Source organism: Haemorhous mexicanus, chromosome 1 (genome assembly GCF_027477595.1).
Source record: "Haemorhous mexicanus isolate bHaeMex1 chromosome 1, bHaeMex1.pri, whole genome shotgun sequence".
Classification (NCBI taxonomy): Eukaryota; Metazoa; Chordata; class Aves; order Passeriformes; family Fringillidae; genus Haemorhous; species Haemorhous mexicanus.
The window spans coordinates 5,668,487-5,687,458 of NC_082341.1; the positions used below are offsets into that span (position 1 = coordinate 5,668,487).

At 41.9% G+C, this 18,972-nt stretch overlaps 1 protein-coding gene across 8 annotated transcripts in view; it reads left to right on the forward strand.

The window, feature by feature from the left end:
- The window catches only part of LOC132323610 (sodium channel protein type 5 subunit alpha-like), a 214,937-nt gene that overhangs the window by 187,397 nt on the left and 8,568 nt on the right, over nt 1-18,972 (forward strand). For all 8 annotated transcript variants that reach the window (XM_059839042.1, XM_059839034.1, XM_059839059.1 and 5 more), the window contains 3 exons: nt 4,947-5,069; nt 11,324-11,605; nt 17,992-18,045. In XM_059839042.1, coding sequence (XP_059695025.1) covers nt 4,947-5,069; nt 11,324-11,605; nt 17,992-18,045 — 459 coding nt within the window. The remainder of the gene's footprint in view (nt 1-4,946; nt 5,070-11,323; nt 11,606-17,991; nt 18,046-18,972) is intronic.

An 18,972-nucleotide genomic window follows, 5' to 3' on the forward strand; every position in this document is an offset into this window, starting at 1 on the left:
AAGGGTATATAGCTACCAAACGTGAGAATGGCAGGGGTCCTTCGGTGTCCAGCTGATGAGGTTCATGTCCGGGGAGATCTCAGAGCTGCAATCCATTCTGGACTCTAATTATACTCTTCTCATCGAGGGGGAAGGGGATTATTTCAAAACTGTATCTATTGTATCTTCTGGTAAAAAGAATGGTATTTGGAAAAGGGTACACACAGTTCATATCTCAGTGGGAGAGGGCCATTGTGTTCGTGGTCCAATGCCTGCACCTGCAACATCCATCTTGCTTTGGTCAGCACTCCTCCCCCTGTGCACCTCCCCGGGCTGGGGGCTTCAGTCCCAGTCCTTGGGGAGTGTGAGGGAGGCCTTTTCACATGGGGACGTCTTGGGTTTTCCTCTGATGGAGAGACTTCTGTCATGTCAGCTTGTCTGTCACGGTGGTTGTAGACGAACGAGAAGGGTCTTCTGTGGGGGACCACCCAAAAGCTCAGGACAAGTCCAGCCAGGCCAGGAGGTGGGACAAGGCTATTGTTGGGAAAAGGACACAGTGTCCCCTTCTTCTCATTGGGCTCAGTGTGTAGCATGCAGAAAACACACCTGTGGAAACTGTAACTTAGCAATTCTTTCAAGTCTCCGAGCCCCTGGCTTGGCAGGTAACTTTCCACTGCAGGGCCAGCAATGGGACAAAGGGGGTGTTCTGGGTGGTCTCTCAGTGACAGTTGTGAGACAAATTGAAAGATATTTCGGACAGACTCTCACAGGCAGGATTGCCCACACTGATTTATGAGGACTTCTCTCCCCTCAGGGACCCTCAGTGCTGGCCAGGTTGTGCACTGGACTTCAGGTTAGGCAGAAAATTCCAGTGACAGCATTCTGCTGGAGACTTCAGGGACACCAAATGAGCAGCAAGTCAAGGGGATTAGGACCAGTCTAGACCCAGCACAGGGAAACTCTTCCCTGATTAAGTTAAATGGAAAGCTGTGAAAGCTTCTTAGTCAGATCTGGAGGTCAGGAAAGACCTCCAGGGGAAATGCTGGAGGGAAATGAGAGCTGTGATAAATCTGCTTGGCTCAGAAGAAGTGCACAGGAGGATGAGGGATTCCACAGCTTACCTAACCTGCAGTGAAAAAGGTGCAGTTGAGGTGAAAGCTCAAGGTCAACAGCAAATTGGGTGTTTTATGGGAAATGGTTCCAAGCAGTAGTGAATCCTTAGGAGTCACTTTGTCTCCACCACATTGCAGTGCTGCTTCAGGGGTAGGTTTTTACAAAAAAACCTACGAAACTATTGGCAAACAGGTACTGAAAAGATTAGAAATGTGTGTCTGACCTATTCTGAATCTGGAGGTTACATTGACCCTAGAGGTGTTTTCTGGGTGCCAGCACATTTTTGATTCTGAGCGTAGCACAAAGCAGAACTTTAGAGCAGCTCTGGGCTGCATAGCCTTGCAACAGCAAAAAAAAAAAAAAAAAAACAGAAATAGCTGACTTCACCTTTTGTTGTGATTATGTGGGGCAGTCAGCACCAATTTTGAAAACTGCTTGATTTTTTTCCTAAGAATAACCTTCTGGGTCACTTTTAATCAAGTCCAAATGGCCAAGTCCCTGCGTTGGTAATTCTCCTATAAATGAAATTTGACAGGGATACCTTCAAAACCAACATCCAAGCATTTAAACAAGTTATCTCAAACTCTGTTCTGACTCCAGCCTTGTAAATCATTGCCAAATATCACACAGCTTCATGACCCAATCCTCTGAGGAGATATCTCATGCTGCGTAAATCTGTGTCAGGAGGGCAACACCACCTGTGATGTGTTTCAGGGTGACATTTGTGGCTCTCAAAAGAAAATGGGAACCCACTCAGATCCACTCAAAAGGAAATGAGAACCCACTCAGATCCAAAAGATTTGATGCAGGATTTGAACTAAAAAGCTTCTCCCTTGGCAGAAAGGACAGTTATTGGACACAAATCCAGGATGAGGGAGAAATCCTGAAGATGCTCCAACTAAAGCAGTTTGAAATCCTTGATAAGGTCTGACTTTCAGTCATCATGGGTGAAACTAGCAAAGAAGGGTGTTGGGTAGCCTGTATTTGATTAATTTTCATTTAAACATTCATTTTGTGGATCAATTTTACAAATTAGTGAGCTTCCCGTGGTGTGTGAGTGTATGGATCTTGGTTTCTGTCTCTGAGCATACAATCACTGAGCTGTTCTTCTCATACCTTCAGCCTTTCTGGACAGAAACCTCCAAGGCTTTGTGAGGTTAAGAATGATTTCTGCACTAAACTTTCCACCCAAGACAGAAATATGTGTCACAGTGCTTCTCCTACCATGCATTCTCCTTCATGCCAGCTACTTTTTAGACTTTTAAGATGACTTAATTGAATGGCTTTAGTAGATAACTATGGTGCACATTTGCTTACTGCAGTTAGACAAATCCCCAGCCCTCTATCATTATTTAGGCAACATCAAATTAGTGGGAAGAGTGAATAAAAGGAGGATTTGAACTCTGTGTTAATGCAGCTTCAGAGTGCAGGATGTAAACCAGGCTGGTGAGAAACAGGGAAGGCAGAAAATGGGTGCATTGGTGTGCTGAGGATGGTTTTTAAGTTAAACCCAGATTTTCTTCTTCAGCTGTGAGCTTTGGGCGAGCAGGATTGAAATCCCATCACTCCTCCAGGCAGAAGGAGAATGTCAAACCTGTGGCATTGCTTACTCTAAAATGACTTAGGCATCATGCTCAAGTCACAGGTTCAGATCCACTTTCCCAGAGATGGAAGCAAAGGCTTTGCTGGTGATTTTTACCTCCTCAGTGTCCATCAGGCCCAAGACATCATTCCTTGAACCCAGTCTGCCTGTCTAGTGTGATGTTCTTACAGGGCACTCAGCACCAAAAGGCAGAAGTGTTTATTAGCCCTTCCTCTGCCCCAGCTGCTGGGTCTGTACACAGGAGGTGAGCCTGTGTCACACCTTGTTAAAGAGTGACAAGTTACAGGGTGACAGCCAGCCTCTGTGCCACTTAGTCATCTGCAGGAGGGGGGCTGACTTATCCTGGCAGAAACCCCAGCTCAGGCTTGGTTTCTCTGAGACCTCCTGCCCTTGGTCACCCACATGACACAATAAAGCCATCAGCAGGTAAATAATTTAACAAATTGAGCGAGTTTTTACAAAGTGCTTAGCTGTGCAGACAGCACTGGTATGTAAATAATTGCATATTCAGGGAAAGGCTGCTCCACAGGGGACACTGTCTTGGGACTTAGGGACCAGGTCTTGCCCTGATTTATCCCAGACCTCGTGGGTGATGCTGGGCTGGTCAGCCAGCAGTGGGCTTCAGGGTAAAAAACACCCCATCTTAAAATTAAAAGGAAGTTTTCCCTCCAGAGCTGTCAGTGTTTAAGGAGGTGCTGGAGTTTCCTAGCACCTATTTTTGATGATGTAGAGGTGTCCCTGCTTTTAGGCTTAGCTGCTATCTTAAAAATGGCAAGAGCACCCACTCCTCACAGATGAGCTTTGCACAATCCCATTGGTGAGTATGAGATATCCAATACTGTGATTCCTGGGGCTGTGAGAATGGTAAGGAAAAAAAATTAAAAGGAAGATAAGTAATATACACAGCTTTCTCCTAAAAAGATAGTGTTTTATAGTATGTGGTGATTTGTTCTGGTTGGTTTTTTTTTGTTTTCTTGGGGTTTTTTTAATATATGCGAGTTGGCATGCTACCTACAGTGTTGGAGAGCTGTTTGTTTTCACTCTTTGCTCAGTAAGATTTCAGGCTGTGAACACTGATTTGAGCATGCAGAACCCTATTGCTCCATATGCTCACAATCTCCACTGCCACTCAGTTCATTCAGAATCTCATCCTGTGCCTGATACCACCCACATTTCTGACCAACTAGGGCATTGCAAAAGCTCTGAGAACATGAAGAGCATGGGAACCCCTCCATGCTGCTTCCAGATTCAGGAAGTTCATTTCAAAGAACTAGTCTTTGAAAGGTGTGAACCTCAACACTGAGCACCTGTCAAATTTCCAGCTCCTTTAGAGACTGTGCAGAAACCAGTAAAAGTGAGTAAATGAAGAATGGAAGAGCCATGCACATCATTCTTTTGAGGTCTGTGGTATAATCATGTCTACCAGCAATGCAGAAGACTTGTTTCTAATCCCTTAGTTGAAGACTAGTGATTGAATGTAAATACCAAAATCATTTCTCTCTGCTGGAAAGGGTTAGATGTGCTTTCTTCCCAAAAGCTCTCAATTGTAACACTTACCAGACTCATTTTTGGGTAGTGGAACATACACACACCTCAGGGAGTGCACAGAAAACAGCACAGAGCGGTGGGTCTGTTATGGTGATCTTTTTCTCATCCACTTTGTGAAGGATCATCCCTTCTTCTGTGTGGATCCAATGTAATGGCTCCCATTTAAGATTTTTTTCCCCACTGTCCCACTAACCAGCTGTTTCTTTCCAGGGGGCAAAGCCAGAAGAGAAGGAAAATATAGCAGATATTTTCTCCCCCGAGGTGGGGGAGAGAATGATGCATCTGACTCCATCTTATCAGAAAGCTAATTTAATTACTTGATTATACTATATTATTCTATATTATATTACACTATATTACATTACATCTAAACTGAATCTGCCAAGCACTCCACTGTGCACACACACTGCACACAGAATCTCATGACTGTCAGCCAACAGCCTCCACACACACACTTTGCCCTTGATAGGCCAAGGAAACTTTGGGTAAACAATCTCCATATTGCATTCTACTTTTGCACAAACACAGGCACAACAAATGATAAGAATTTTTTTTCATTTCTCTGAGGTTCAGAGAATGTGAAACCCAGAAATATTCTTGGGAAGAACTGTGCCTTGCTTTTCTCTGCGAAGAGAAATGTGGCTTCAGGAAGATGTCAGGAGCGTTCTAACAGGTTGAATTTTCACTTTGTGTCTCCATCCAGGTCTCTTTAATCAGCCTGGTTGCCAGCACTCTTGGATACTCTGAGATGGGTCCCATCAAATCCCTCCGGACCCTGCGTGCCCTGCGACCCCTGAGAGCCTTGTCACGCTTTGAGGGGATGAGGGTAAGAGGACACAGAGCATCCCTCAGAGCTCACCTCGGGGTGGATCAAGGTGCTACAGGGGACTGCTGCACCTGGCTTTGTCAGCCAAAGCAAATGAATGACAGTGCTTTATCACAGCAACAAAGAAATCCCTCCTGGGTCTTGGTTGTATCATTACATCTTTATCCTTGGGTGGATGTAGTGATAAACTAATCCTGCTGCCTAATTTGCCACACTACACCTTAAGAAAAGCAGTTTTTTGGGTGGGGAAGTATCTGGTTATCAACTACTTCTCCATTATAAGGTGTATCTAGGGAGCAGCCAAGCTAAAGTTTGCTCCCTGTTTTGACATGTATTAAAATGAGAGTGATTAGAAAGTTCTTAAGGATGTTTTCACTAATAATTAAAGCAAAAATTAGAAATGCTAAAGATAGGGAAAGCAAATGAATGAATGATTTTTTTTTCCCTTTGAACAGATTGCAGTTTTAATGAGGAATGTTGGGATTAACATTAAAATCATGCAGTTTGTGCTTGTTGCTCCATCTTGTGCATCCATCTCTTTCTTTTCTACATTCCTTAGCCACCGTGGCTATATTCCCACAGCATACCTGCTTATTTGTTAAGCCTACCTGCTTACAAGAATCAATTATTGTTTAGATAAGCACTTTATTTAATTCCTCACACCATGCAAGACTTACAGGTGGTGACAGCTGTGTTCTTACTGCCAACCTTGCAGATTGCACAGCAAGGTAAAGCAAATCTGTGACAAAATTCTGTGTCAAATTATATTGATGATCCCAAATCTCTTTGCTAGGGCAAGGAAAAAGCTACATATTTCACAGTGCTGTATATCCAGGGTAAAGTTTTCCTGTAGACAAAATTCTGGTCTGAATCATCAGTGACTAAATGTGTATTTCAGGCACTGCTCTCCCAGCAATGAATTATTTGCATTGCAATGCTCTCACAGCAAGAGACTGAAGGCTGGAGGACCTAACAACTGAGATGAGCCAGGAAATATCACCATACAGCAGTGTAGGAAAACCCCACATCCATTCTTTTTCCCTTCTGTGGATGACCAGATTTGGCAATATAACACTTTGCTCCAAAGATTTTGTGATTAGCTAAATCATATTGTTTTTGTGGATGAAGATGAGGCAGGTATTGTTGCAGACCACCTCTGTGCTAGTGCTAAGGCAAAAAGATTCAAAAGGCTCTGTTTATCCAGGCACCCAAACCTGAATTGCTTTGGTCACCACAATCTTTCCAGCAGTCAGGCAATATTTTGCAGGTAATTGACCAAATAAAACAGAACCAAAGTGCAAAGGCTCAAAGGGAGGTTGCACTACTGACAATAATTAAGTTCTCACTCCTGTCATTTGATGACCTCACTCTAGACCTTTATTAAACATTCATAGATGGAACTATCTCAGCATTCAGTATTAGCAAAAGCAGGAGTTTAACTACCATGGTGATTTGTGCACAGATTGTCTCAAATCAGTTTAGACTTGGCTTATGAAGGCTTAGCTTTTACTGGTGGATTTACAAGCCCAAGCAAAACTCAGTGTATTCTAAGCTGGCATACAATTGTTTACTCGTGATTTCACATCAGTTTAACTAAATTGGATTCAAACTTGAATAGCAGTGGGGAAATGAGCCAAAAACATCAGAAAAGCATTAGTAGAATAGAGAAAAAGTAACATGAAAAACTCCTCATTTTTCTCTGAGAATAGCAAAAGGCTGGCTTGGTAAAGATCTTAACATGGATCAGCCCAGCAAATTTCCTTCCCTGACTCAATATCCCCTTTTCTTTCCTCTACCATGGCTGCAGTTGAAATATATTCAGTCATTCTGAGCTATCAGAGCTGGTGAATTAGCTTGTAAACCATGATAAAGTATAATTGAGAATACGTGCTATTGGAAAAGCAAATCATTTTAGTTTTAGTTTGTCTAACCACACTTAACAAGACTAGGGACAGTTAGACCTTTCATTATTAGGAGTTCATATGCTCCAAAATGCACAGGAAAATTGCCAGCACAGTGATGGATTAAATAATGATAATGTTGAGAAGCAAACACTGACAGTGAGAAAATAATAATAGTTTGTTCTATTATAATGCCTCTTTCTTGAATAACTGAAACATCTCTGCAGGGCTAGAACAGGAGCAAAAAACTTCTCATTTACTGCAGTAAGAGACTTATTTCACCTATGTTATGCCTAAATTCTGGAAGCAACTTTCCCTGAGCAAAGGCACAGAGTAGCACTTGTGTGGCCAAGAGGACCTGTTGCCATCAGACCTCAGTTCTCTCCCTGTCTTCAAACAATCTGGGAACTCTGCAAGTTTGACACAAGTCTCAGCAGCTCCCATGCCATGAGAGGTCTGCAAAATAAGGGTGAACTGGTGCCATCCTGCCCCTCAATCCTGAGAGAGACCAGGGTCCACCTGACAGGGCTGTAGACCCAGAGGCTTTGCACTCATGAGCCCAGAATAAAGGACCTTAGATCTGCCTGTCCCAAATATGACATCTCTCATGTCTCCTCATTTGTTGTCCATCAGGGAATTATTTCAGAGGTGGCACTTCCCTGCAAGGGAGGTTATTTTAAAAGGATGTATTTACAGTATTTTAGGCAGTATTTCAGAAGGATGAGGGGGATGATGAGAGACCATTTAATGTGAAAATGATACTGGGCAAAGTCATGGTGAGACTGATACAAGATGTATGCAGGAAAGAAACAGCATAATTAATGCTAGTTAGCATGATTTCATGGGAATAGTTCTTGTAAAACTGATATGGGCCTTTGATTTGATTACAAATTATGCTGATGACTGTAACTGTGCTGATACAGAATCCTTGGATTTCAGAGAGGAATCTGATGCCACAAAATACTGTGATGCAAACATGAGCTTTGTACCAAGACAAGTAAACACATTTTAAAATGGGTGATGGATCTCAAAAAGTGATTGTAAGCAGTGACCACACTGTAAATTTGGTGATGAGCATCTCAGGGTGAGGGATTGTTCAGAATGAGACCTGTCTTTAATCTGTATTTTAACAGCATCTGGGAGAAAATATAAAATCTTTGCTGACAGCACTCAAAATCAGTGTAAGTGAAATTACAGATAAGGGAATTATGCTGGCTGATCTGGATCACAGTGAAAAATAGATCTGTTGTACAACACACATTTTAATAAACCCACATACATTGGCTACCTTGGGAGGAGGAATGTAGGTCACTCTGGGGGATGCTTCTTGGAAAACAGCAGCTGAGAAGGACACAGGGATCAGGATGACTGTTCAACAGGACACAGGTTTTGGGGCCAGTGAGGTGATTGTCAGAATCCCTGAATATGCAGGAAAATAATCCAGGAAACACAGGGAATTCCAGTGCTTCAACACTGGAATTCCATGAAAGTCCTGGAAAGGGGGAATTAAAAATGGGAAAGTCTCTGCAGGGAACTACGAGTGTGATTAAAAATCTGAAAGAAACATGATAGCTACAAGGAAGCTCTGATTTTTTTAATTACCCAGAGCAATGTGCAGTGGTAACTCCCCCCCAGTGAAGATGGGAATGATAGGAGAAGACATCTAAGAGCAGATGCCTCGAGTTCAACAAATTCCAGCCAAAAATGCAGCAACTGTTTCTAAAACTGAGGACAAAGGGCACCAGGAACAGATTATCTAATAATACATTTTTTCCTCCATTATTTGACATCATGACACTGAAAATTAGATGTCTTTGCAAAAGCTGTGCCTGAGCTTCACTGGGAGTTACAGTCTGGGCCTGAAATCACTGTGGGGAGTCTGATGGGCTCTACCAGAGCAAAGGGAGGATTAACTCATCATGCAAGTCTATTTCTGGATTAAAAATCTGAATCAGCTTTGGTTGAGCAGGTGGCCTGTGAGATCAGGAGAGCTGGGGACCAAACACAGGTTATAGATTGCACCACCCTGACTTAGGGCAGAAGATGGCTCAGTTTCTAGGCTGTCCCTAAAGAAGTCACCTGGAAGGTGGTTTCACCTGTAAAAGGTGCTGATGGAAACCAACAACAATGAAACCTTACACATGGATATCTGTGCTGCAATTCCTAAGTGCAGCAGAAATTCCTCCCTTTCCATGGCAAGATGTGCAGCTGAACTTTTAATGTGAATTTATGATAATAAGCTGCTTTTATGTATCCTGGTCTTCCTCTCACTTGTCTCAGTGCAAAACAAGAATGCTACAACCAGAACAAATGGCATCAAAGTGGTGTAGGAGCAGAAGCAGCAAGGGAAGAATGAACCCCCATGTTAATAATTCATCCAGAGAGGTGTTGCAGGATTTGCTCCAGCCTCGTGCCTTGTTTGGTTATCTACAGGCCATTGAGCATAACTCAGCAGAAGGGAAAAGCAGGATGTGGGCATGGCCATCACTTGTACTGCTGAAACCTGGGTGCAGCAGCACATGTAACACAAATGCATGTGGTTTTGCTGGCATGAGTTAAAACTGAAGAAAAATATTGCTGTGCAGAGAAGCAAATGAAAACTTCTTTGACAAGAGCCAAGGCTATATCCAAACAAGCCCTTGATTTGGAAATCATTTGGCATTTTGGTTAACACGGTAAATTTGGTCTAAAAATGATGAGGTTAGAAATTGATTGACATCCAAAACTGAAAGATAAAATTAGCAAACAAACAAACAAAAACAAAAACGAGTAAAGTCATCAGGAATGGGCCTATGCAGAAAAACAAAACAAAACAATTGGTCCAAAAGCTTTTCCTGTGTGAAAATCAGCTTCATTCATAAATGCACAAAATATAAATCTGAGTTTTGGAAGATCTACATAATTTTGTATTGTGTGCTGTAGAGGAAGCTGCTGCTATACATGCATGAAAACCATTTCACTCCTCTGGGTATTTTTCTTCCACAGCAATGCAAAAATGATGGAGAAGGGATTGTTATGTTATTAGCTTGTCAGAAAATTGGACACTAACACAAGAGAAAAGAAGAGCTGACATTTTCCATAATCACATTCACCAATTGAATAAAGTTTAATTTTTATGGATCAATATCGCCTTGTCTCAGTTTCACAAATGTAGATGGAGAAGAAGAGCTGAGTGGCCTCCTATCAGATTTTAATCTCCAAAGCATGAGACAGGGATGGAGAGAAATTCTTGTTGTGGGGCTGGTGTCTGCAGCCATCTGGGAGGCAGCATTGCCTGGGCCATGCAAAGGCAGCAGCTCCAAAAGCTGTGAGCATGGAGAAACCTGGTTGGCATAGGAAGGGGAAAACTGCATTTTGTGATAGAGTCCTTCCCTTGCATGGTGTGACTGTTGGAATGTCCTGTGCAGGATTGGGAATTGGGACCCTTCCAGCTCAGGATGTTCTGTGATTGATTCTTTAGTGATCTTCTCTGATTCTTCAGTGTAAGGTTTGATGTGCACAGATGCCTTAACCACCTTAAACCCCAACAGTGCTCAAAACAGCAAATGGTGTGCCCCTTGCCTGGGTGATGTGGTGGTATCACAGCCCTGCATTCAAACCTGGCAGCTGTGGAGGGTCTGTAGATGGTCTGAACTTTGTGGTTTTTGCTTGACTTCAGCATGGTGTCCATTTCCAGTGCCATCATTCACACACCTTAAAAGCTCCTTCTGCTTTTTGTTTTAATGTATGATTTTGTGCAGGGGTTTACAGCCCTGCCTGGGTTAATGTGAGGATTTTTACAGCATGGCACAGAAAAAAAAAAAGAATTTTTTGTTAAATTAGAATGATTTTGCTCATTTAATCATGCATACTGATCAGATAGGGGAAGCTGGCTTAGTACTGGATGTCTCAATCTGTTATTATTTAATTAAGCAAAATTTATCACAGCTATAGTTCACAACCCACTGGCTACAGAGGCCTGAGTGGATTCAAATATTTCAGAAATCTTTTTTTCTCTATTTTGAGTCACTGTAGTGCACCCCAGCCATTTCCAATTAATCACATTATTATTTTAGTTTGACTGAAGTGTACTATCCAGAAAGATTTGAGAGGTCAAGATGACTTCTGAATTCAGAGATTCCTCTTGAAAAAGCATCAACCTTTGGGTGGGATGCCAACAGATTCCTTCTTTGATTACCAAAGGGAAAAACAGTCATGTTTGAAGCCTTTAGAGGTGGTCTGGCTCCTTAGGTAGTGTCAGTGCTTATCCACCTGCCCCCATGTGAGGGTTCAAGGGTGCACAACAGCTTGTTAATGAAGTGTCCATACAAATGCTGACATTAATTCAATTTTCCCTTTCCTGCTTCCCCCAAGGTTGTGGTCAATGCCCTTGTGGGAGCCATCCCCTCCATCATGAATGTTCTGCTCGTCTGCCTCATCTTCTGGCTCATCTTCAGCATCATGGGAGTGAACCTCTTTGCTGGGAAGTTTGGGAAGTGCATTAACAAGACAGAAGGAGATATGCCTTTGGACTCTAAAATTATTAACAACATGAGTGACTGCATACTTTACAACGTGTCAGGCACATTTTACTGGACAAAAGTTAAAGTTAACTTTGATAATGTTGGTGCTGGGTACCTGGCTCTGCTACAAGTGGTAAGTGTGACCACCAGAAACTCATGGGCAGATGTTGCTGGTTCTCACTGAAACCATCATTTCAAAAGCTCAGGTTAACCTCTGGGCTTTTCTGAGTTTTTCAGCCTTACCCATTAGGACAATGCCTTTCCTCAAGTGTAAATAAATCACATTTTGCATATTAACTTGGCCTAGGGATATTATGGCAGTTTATGGCTTTAATTTGGGTTTCTGCTGCTGTATCACTAATACAGTTCTCTGGGAGGTGATTGGACTGTTGAGGTGAATTAAAGATCATTTTGTCAATATTATAATCCACTATAAAATCTATGACACAGGAAGGACTGTCCATTCAGACAGAGTGCTCTGGCCGTCCAGAACAGCCTGGGATTTCACTATATCCTGCTGGGGAAAAAATGAAGTTCCAGTGCCTTCACTTTCCCAGCTGAAGTTACTACATGAAGGTGTAGTCCTAATTTATGTCCCTCTGCTCACTTTCCATGTTTTGAGAAGGACACTGGTGCCTCTCATTCTGGTCCCTCACCTTGTGTCCACCTCTTAAATAATGACTCAGATTGATTCTAACTGTGGGTCAGGGTGGGGATCAGGTTGCTGACACTGCCCCCAGCCCAGCCTCTCTGGGAAGGTGGCAAGAGCATAGCAGAAAAGAGACTGCTGAGGTTCAAAGATGATGGCAATGTTTGAGCTGTAAAGCCAGGAGGAAGCCACTTCTACAACCTTTTTCACCATCAAATGTAAAATATAGATAAATGGGTTGTATGCCCTGAGATTCACAGTGTTTTGACATAGGACAGCTGAACAGAAAGAACCACGGGGGACTCCACTTTGTCCAGGCCCTGCTGCTGGACTGCTGGGTGATTTCAGACAAACTGGTTTGTGTTTCAGTTCCATAGGGTCCTCACATAAAGTAGTGGTTATGATGCTTATTTCCATTGTTCCTAATCTGGAGCCAAATGGTGGCAGGGGCTGGATGTGCACTTGGAGTGTTTGCTCATTGCAATTTTTGCATGCAGAGTTAAATAAGCTCCCTGCTACATCTTTGGACAGGGAGGTTTATTTCTTGAAACACCTGTGACAGCATCCCTCAGTTCTGGGATAAAAAATTGTGTTCTGGGAGCTCAGTTCATTTGTCACCTATAGAATTCACCCTTTGCAACACAGCAGGGCACTGCCTTCAGCCCCCTCCTGCCCTTCCAAAGGGGCACAGGTCCCCATCAGATTTGCCAGCCCTTCTCCTTCCCAAGAAGTGAGTTTGTTTTTCCCAGATCTAGTTTTCTCTGTCACAGATGCATGGAACAGCTCCATGAAGCAATTTTTATTTCTGGTAGAAATCCTTGTTCTTATGTGTGCAGTTCCTGGTGCACAAACGCTTGAGTTTGAGATCTTCTGATCGGTCCCTTCAGTTTTTCTTTCACACCCTCTGGAAAGCAGAAACTTTGGAATGGGCACAACCACTTTTGATTCTTTCCATGACACAAACTTGCTGAGAGTGAGAGCTTTTATCTGTTGCATGTAATTATGATATTCAGCTCAGCCATGCAGGGTATTGTTTATTTCACTTTGAAAGCCTTTAATTAGATTTTCTGTTCCAAATAGTGTTTTCTTTGTCTTTCATTTAAACATCCAATGTAGATGAGCAAGAATTTCCAGGTTTAAAATATTGTGCCTTACCTGAAGTTTCTTAATTCTTCTGATTACATAACAATTGCCTGCTTTTTGGGGGGGAAAACTCCACCAGAGAGGCAGCTATTCCTTCAACATTTATTTTATAAGAATCAAGCTCCAGTTTTCTGAAAATCTTTAGCTTTTAATAAGTTGGCATTTCCTAAGGAATATCCTGAAACAATTTTTTCTAGGCCCCTCTGTTGGATCAGTGGTGGCAGAAGAAACATAGCTGGTTGTAAGGTGGATCTCAGCACACATTTGAAGAGAATGGGCTAATACTGCTCTTTTCCAGTTGAAAATGGAAAAATGGTTTCTTTCAAACCTGTGATCCTGTGTTGGGTAGGAGAGAAATAGATTTTTAGTTGCAAAAGAAGTGTTGTAATCCTAGGCCTGGTCAGGCTGAACAAACTGGTTTTAGCAGGAAATCAGGTAGGATTTCTATGACAGGTGGCAGCTCCTTCTTTACAGAGGAAGAGCAAGAGCCTGTTTCCATTAGGGGATTGATTTTGGCTTTAATCCTGCTCCTGGAGCTCTTGTGTCTGCTGCTGACCACAGGCAATAAAGTGAAAAGGAGACACACACAAAGGAGGGGCCCAAACATCTGGATCTCCTTTGCCAGGAGTGTCGGTTACAGGCGCCCCTTGCCAAATATTCCCCGTAAGGGGTCACATTTCATGGGCAAACCCCGTGGGAAATGCAGGGGCTCAGCTGACAGCCCAGCTCCCCTGGAGAGTCAGAGACCTCTGTGCATCCCTGTGCACAGCAGGGCAAGGAGGAGATCAGCATTTGGGTTACAACCCGCCAGGATCCAAAACGTGAGCGTTGAAGTGCGACTTGTCTTTTGGCTGCTGGCATTTTCAGCTGCCACAGACAGATCTCAGTGGCTCTCAAGTTCCTTTGGAATGCCTGCAAATCCAAATGGAAATGTGTAAAACAAATCTGCTTGATGTTCTGTCTTCTTCAGCAGCGTATTTGAAAGCAATGAAAATTGCTACTTTGGAAATTTTAGGACATGAGTCTACCCAGAGGAAAGTTTTCTGCATGAAATTTGCCCCAAATATCTTCTGCTCTTTTCCTACCTTGACTGGGATCCATTGTGCTCTCCTGAAGTTGCCACTTTGGGATAATGAGTCTGAGAAAATTAATGCAAAGTGTCAAGCTCCTCCTTTTATAAGCAGGCTATCCCAAACCAGGTTAATAAAATAACAGAGGTAACTGCTCTGCTCAGTCTGCAACAAGAGGAATGTCTCATTCATGGGGAGGGAAAGGTCTTTGTCATCACAACTTTTTGACTTGAAAGAAGGATGATTCACTTTCCTGGTGATTTAATACTCCTAAAACCCTAATCTAAGAGGAAAAAGGTCTTGCTACAACTCAGTGCTTCAGGAATAGTTTTTCTGTATTCCAAATTTTCTTAAAGTCTCACAGCACTTGTGTTCTATAAATCTGTATTTGAACTGATCAAAGAAATATCTTAAATTTCCAGTAGCAGTTTTGCACTTCCCTTGTGTAATCCCACACTTCCACCCTGTGATCACAATCTGCATATTTTTTTGCAATGTATTTTGAAATTTCAGCCATCTATTGAAGAACACCCAGGAATAAGTGGTCTTTTCTGCAGCATCTGGCTTGTTTGGAAAAGTTCTTCTTAGACAGAATGGACTTAGATTGACTATATCCTACTTATCTTTGAATTTGTGCTATTAACTCTGTCACTTTGGGACTCCAGATGAGGAGTGGGCAGAAAACAGAAGCACCTTTAGACCAGCACAGCAAGCAGGAGCTGCAGAGTTAAAGCAATCCCTCATGCCAGGTTTGAAGTCCTGACTGAGCCCATAAATCAGACACAAAATGATCATGAGGCTGAGTTGTGTGTCTAAAGTTACTGCATTACACCATCTCCTGCACCTCTGTGGACTGCAATGCCTGGTTTTACTGTCACTGTGGTTGCAGAATGTGCAAAAACTTCTCTGGTTTAGCTTTCAGAAATTTCTCTCGTCAAGAGTAATGCCCAAAGAAACATTTCAGCAATGTGAAGGCCAGGGTTTCAGCCATGAAAAGCAGACATTTTTATTGAACAATTTCCTTTCCTGGGGAAAAAGAAAAAGAAAAAGAAGAAAAAGGAATGGGAAAATTAAAGGAAAAGGAAAAGGAAAAGGAAAAGGAAAAGGAAAAGGAAAAGGAAAAGGAAAAGGAAAAGGAAAAGGAAAAGGAAAAGGAAAAGGAGAAAAAGAAAAAAGGAAAAAGAGAAAGAAAAAGAAAAAAAAAGAAAAAAGTAAAAAGAGAAAGAAAAAGAAAAAGAAAAAGAAAAAGAAAAAGAAAAAGAAAAAGAAAAAGAAAAAGAAAAAGAAAAAGAAAAAGAAAAAGAAAAAGAAAAAGAAAAAGAAAAAGAAAAAGAAAAAGAAAAAGAAAAAGAAAAAAGAAAAAAGAAAAAGAAAAAAAGATAAAAAGGAGAAGTACATTCCAGGAGCTTACAGATTTAAAGACTGGCTTTACTTCAAGGCACCATTTGGTTTGAGGGCAGCCAGTGCCATCCCACCTTTCCTCCTCCCCACTAATTTGCTGCATTGCAGCTCTAACCAGCAGTGAAATAACGCAATGTAATCCCATCCAGGATGAGTTTATCAGTAGATAATCTCATCACATGACAGTTTCAGGAGAAAATGGTGCTTCTCTGGATAGCTTCCAGGCAGGATAATATCACAAACACTCAAACACAGATTTTGTCACTTCCTTATCCAGAGTGTAAGTGGTTGCTAATTCCAGATAAATAATTTCTTTTCTCAGTGTTATATTTCTTTCATTCTCAGTATCTTTTACCCTCTGCAGGTGAAGTGTCCAGGGAAGCTTTCCAGATGTCCCACAGATTTTTAATTCTCTTGCTTCTTGACGACTGGAGGAAACAGAAAATCACAGCACTTCATTCTCTTAATATTTATTTTTGTCAGATCACTTCATCATCCTTTATCACCACAAACCACTGTGCCTTGCAGGAGAGTTGCTGGAGTCTGTGGTACACACTGAGGGGTAAAATAGCTGCTCAAGAGAAAAGATTTCCTCCCAAGTGGGAGAAAAGTACAGGCTAAGATCAGATCATTTTGTGCCACAGGGAAAGGATTTCATGTTTCATCCCAGCCACCCTTCCTGAGCAGCACTTGGAGCTGAAAGCTCTAATGGCTGCAGAAGGTCTTTCATCAGATTAGAAAAGGAATGGCAAAAAAGGAAAATATTGGGGTATTTAAGGAGTATCAGCATGACAGGCTCAAATAATTATTTGTTTTGATAAAAATGCTGATTGTTCCTCTAGATACTTCATCTAAAGTGATTTTAACACACAGCACCATGGGAGAGATTTTCCAAAGGGTTCTGATTTGGGTGAGTGGGTTAATCTCTTTCAGGCAGTAGATAAGAATAGGTGCAACCTTTCAAACACTACTTTATGTATACCTTTATGAGAAATATCATTGATCTCTTGTACAATTTCCTTTGGCTCAGCAGCATTCAGAAGGAATTGGGAAGGCAGCATTACCTCCAGGATTTAATATAATAATAGAGAGTTCTAAAACCACTGACTGTGCCCACCTCAGCCCAACTGCCTGGGTTTTTCTTGGTTATCTCTGGCCAAATTCCTTCTGGTGTTATCTGGAACTGTATGCCTACACAATAGGGCAATATTCAACTTAAGTGTCAGTAGGATGTAAAGAAGTATTGGGTGTGGATCTTGCATGTATGACAGTGTAAATCTGATGAAATGAATAAATCTAAAAATGCCTCATTGTCTGCTCACTCTGACTTAGGTCAGGGTTGGTCTGAAGAGGTCAGAAGTCAAATGAGAAACAACTCTAGAGAGCCCAAATAAAGGCAGTGGGGCTTAGGCCAGAGTCAGAACTAATGCCAGGTGTGCTTGGCATCAGGCTGTGCCTAATAAGAGGCAAATATTGGGATCAAAGAGTCATGGGATTGCTACAGAATAGTAAAAATCACTTCCCTGTGTTTCTCCTAGGAGTGCTGTCACTGCCCTTCTGCATTGAACATTCCAATAAGAGACACTGACTTCTGTGGAATCTTTTCTTCTTTAAACAATTATTTAAAAAAAAAATATTAAAACTACTGACTTCATAAAGCTTAATAAAAAGAAAATCTGAACAGTAAAGCAGATTGATTTTCCAGGGCCAGGCTCACAGCAGGTGTTGATTGCCTTTGCTTCTTTCAAGTCAGCTGTGATTTATGCAACTCCCTGGGGTTTAATATTGTTGTGATTTGCCCTGGTTTAGAAGAGGGCAGAATCCAAGCTCCAGCAGGATATGGATGGGATCCATCTCACCTGGTGCAAGGCTTGTGCAAGACAACATTCTTTAATGTTATGTGTAGCCATATCTCTTCATTACTTGAAATTTTTCAGGTCAGAACGTCCAGAGATTTAATTGTTATGTTTTCTTTCCTTCTTAAAATCTCTACTAAAAACCTCTCTTTTATCCCTGCAAGTGCAGAAAGTCAAAAAAAAACAGAAATGAGAAAATCCAGGAGAAAACCATATTGGAATTAATTTAAATATCTAAATGAGCATAAAGTCAAGGACACCTGTTAGATTGCAAGGCAGGCAATGTATTAATTGTGAAGTACATGCTCAACATTGCATTTTGAAAGTTCATCACAGAGATTATATCATTTCAGGGTGTACTTGTATAATATGCTTATGTCTTATGTGGGGTTTTTTTCAGGCCACATTTAAAGGCTGGATGGATATTATGTATGCAGCAGTGGATTCAAGAGAGGTAAGTCTCTGCAAGGAAATTAATAATTTCCTGTTCCATTGCCTTTTGCAGCACTGATGGTGCTTAACAACAAACACAACAAAATTAAATACATGCAGGGTGCCAGTCCCTGTCTTACTCTGGCTGGGACATTGCAGACCCTCATTGTTTGTAGCTGTACTGGAGCATGATGACACTGAAATTAAAGTAAATGTGGCCCTTGCTCCTACACAACTGATTTATCTATTCCTGCTGCAGAACTCCCAGCACACAGAGGCACCTCAAGAATTAGTCTGAGTCCATCAAAGACCTAAATTGCTCTCAATATTTCTTCCCCTCTCCTTGTTTACTGCCTTATTTTACAACTTCTGTTGATAACATGTCTTTAAAAGTGCTGGGTTTAAGTTGAATTGCCCTGTGAGACAAATATTTAACCCTCCCTATGCCTTCACTTTGAGCAAGTGTCTTTTCTGCAGCCAGCAGCTCCACTGGGGGAGTGTGGAGAAGCTCCTGGCAGACAAAGAGGGTGTTGTGAACTTCCAGCTCTGACTGGGATGTGCTGGTGACTGGTGACAGCTCAGTTCTTACCTGCATCCTCTTCAGTGTCAGGTTCCCATAAAAGCAAACAAACAAACAAAAAAAGCATTTCCCTTGCTACACCATGTGTGGTTTGTTTATCTTTTTATTGAGAGATCTGCAGTTTTCTTTCCTTCTTTTAATTGTATTAGAGGAACAAGTTTACACTTACTGTTAATTTTTGAGGCAGCTGTCTGGTACTAGGAATTTAAAAGGCTGAATTTAGGGCAAAAGTTGAGGCCTAAGGGGAGGAATAAGGGGTGGAAAAACTTCATGGTACCACAGAAGCAGAAAACTATCTTTGCATAACATAGCTCATGGTGGTGATTTATTCTGGTACATGTGCACAGGTATCCTCCCTGCTGCTGAATG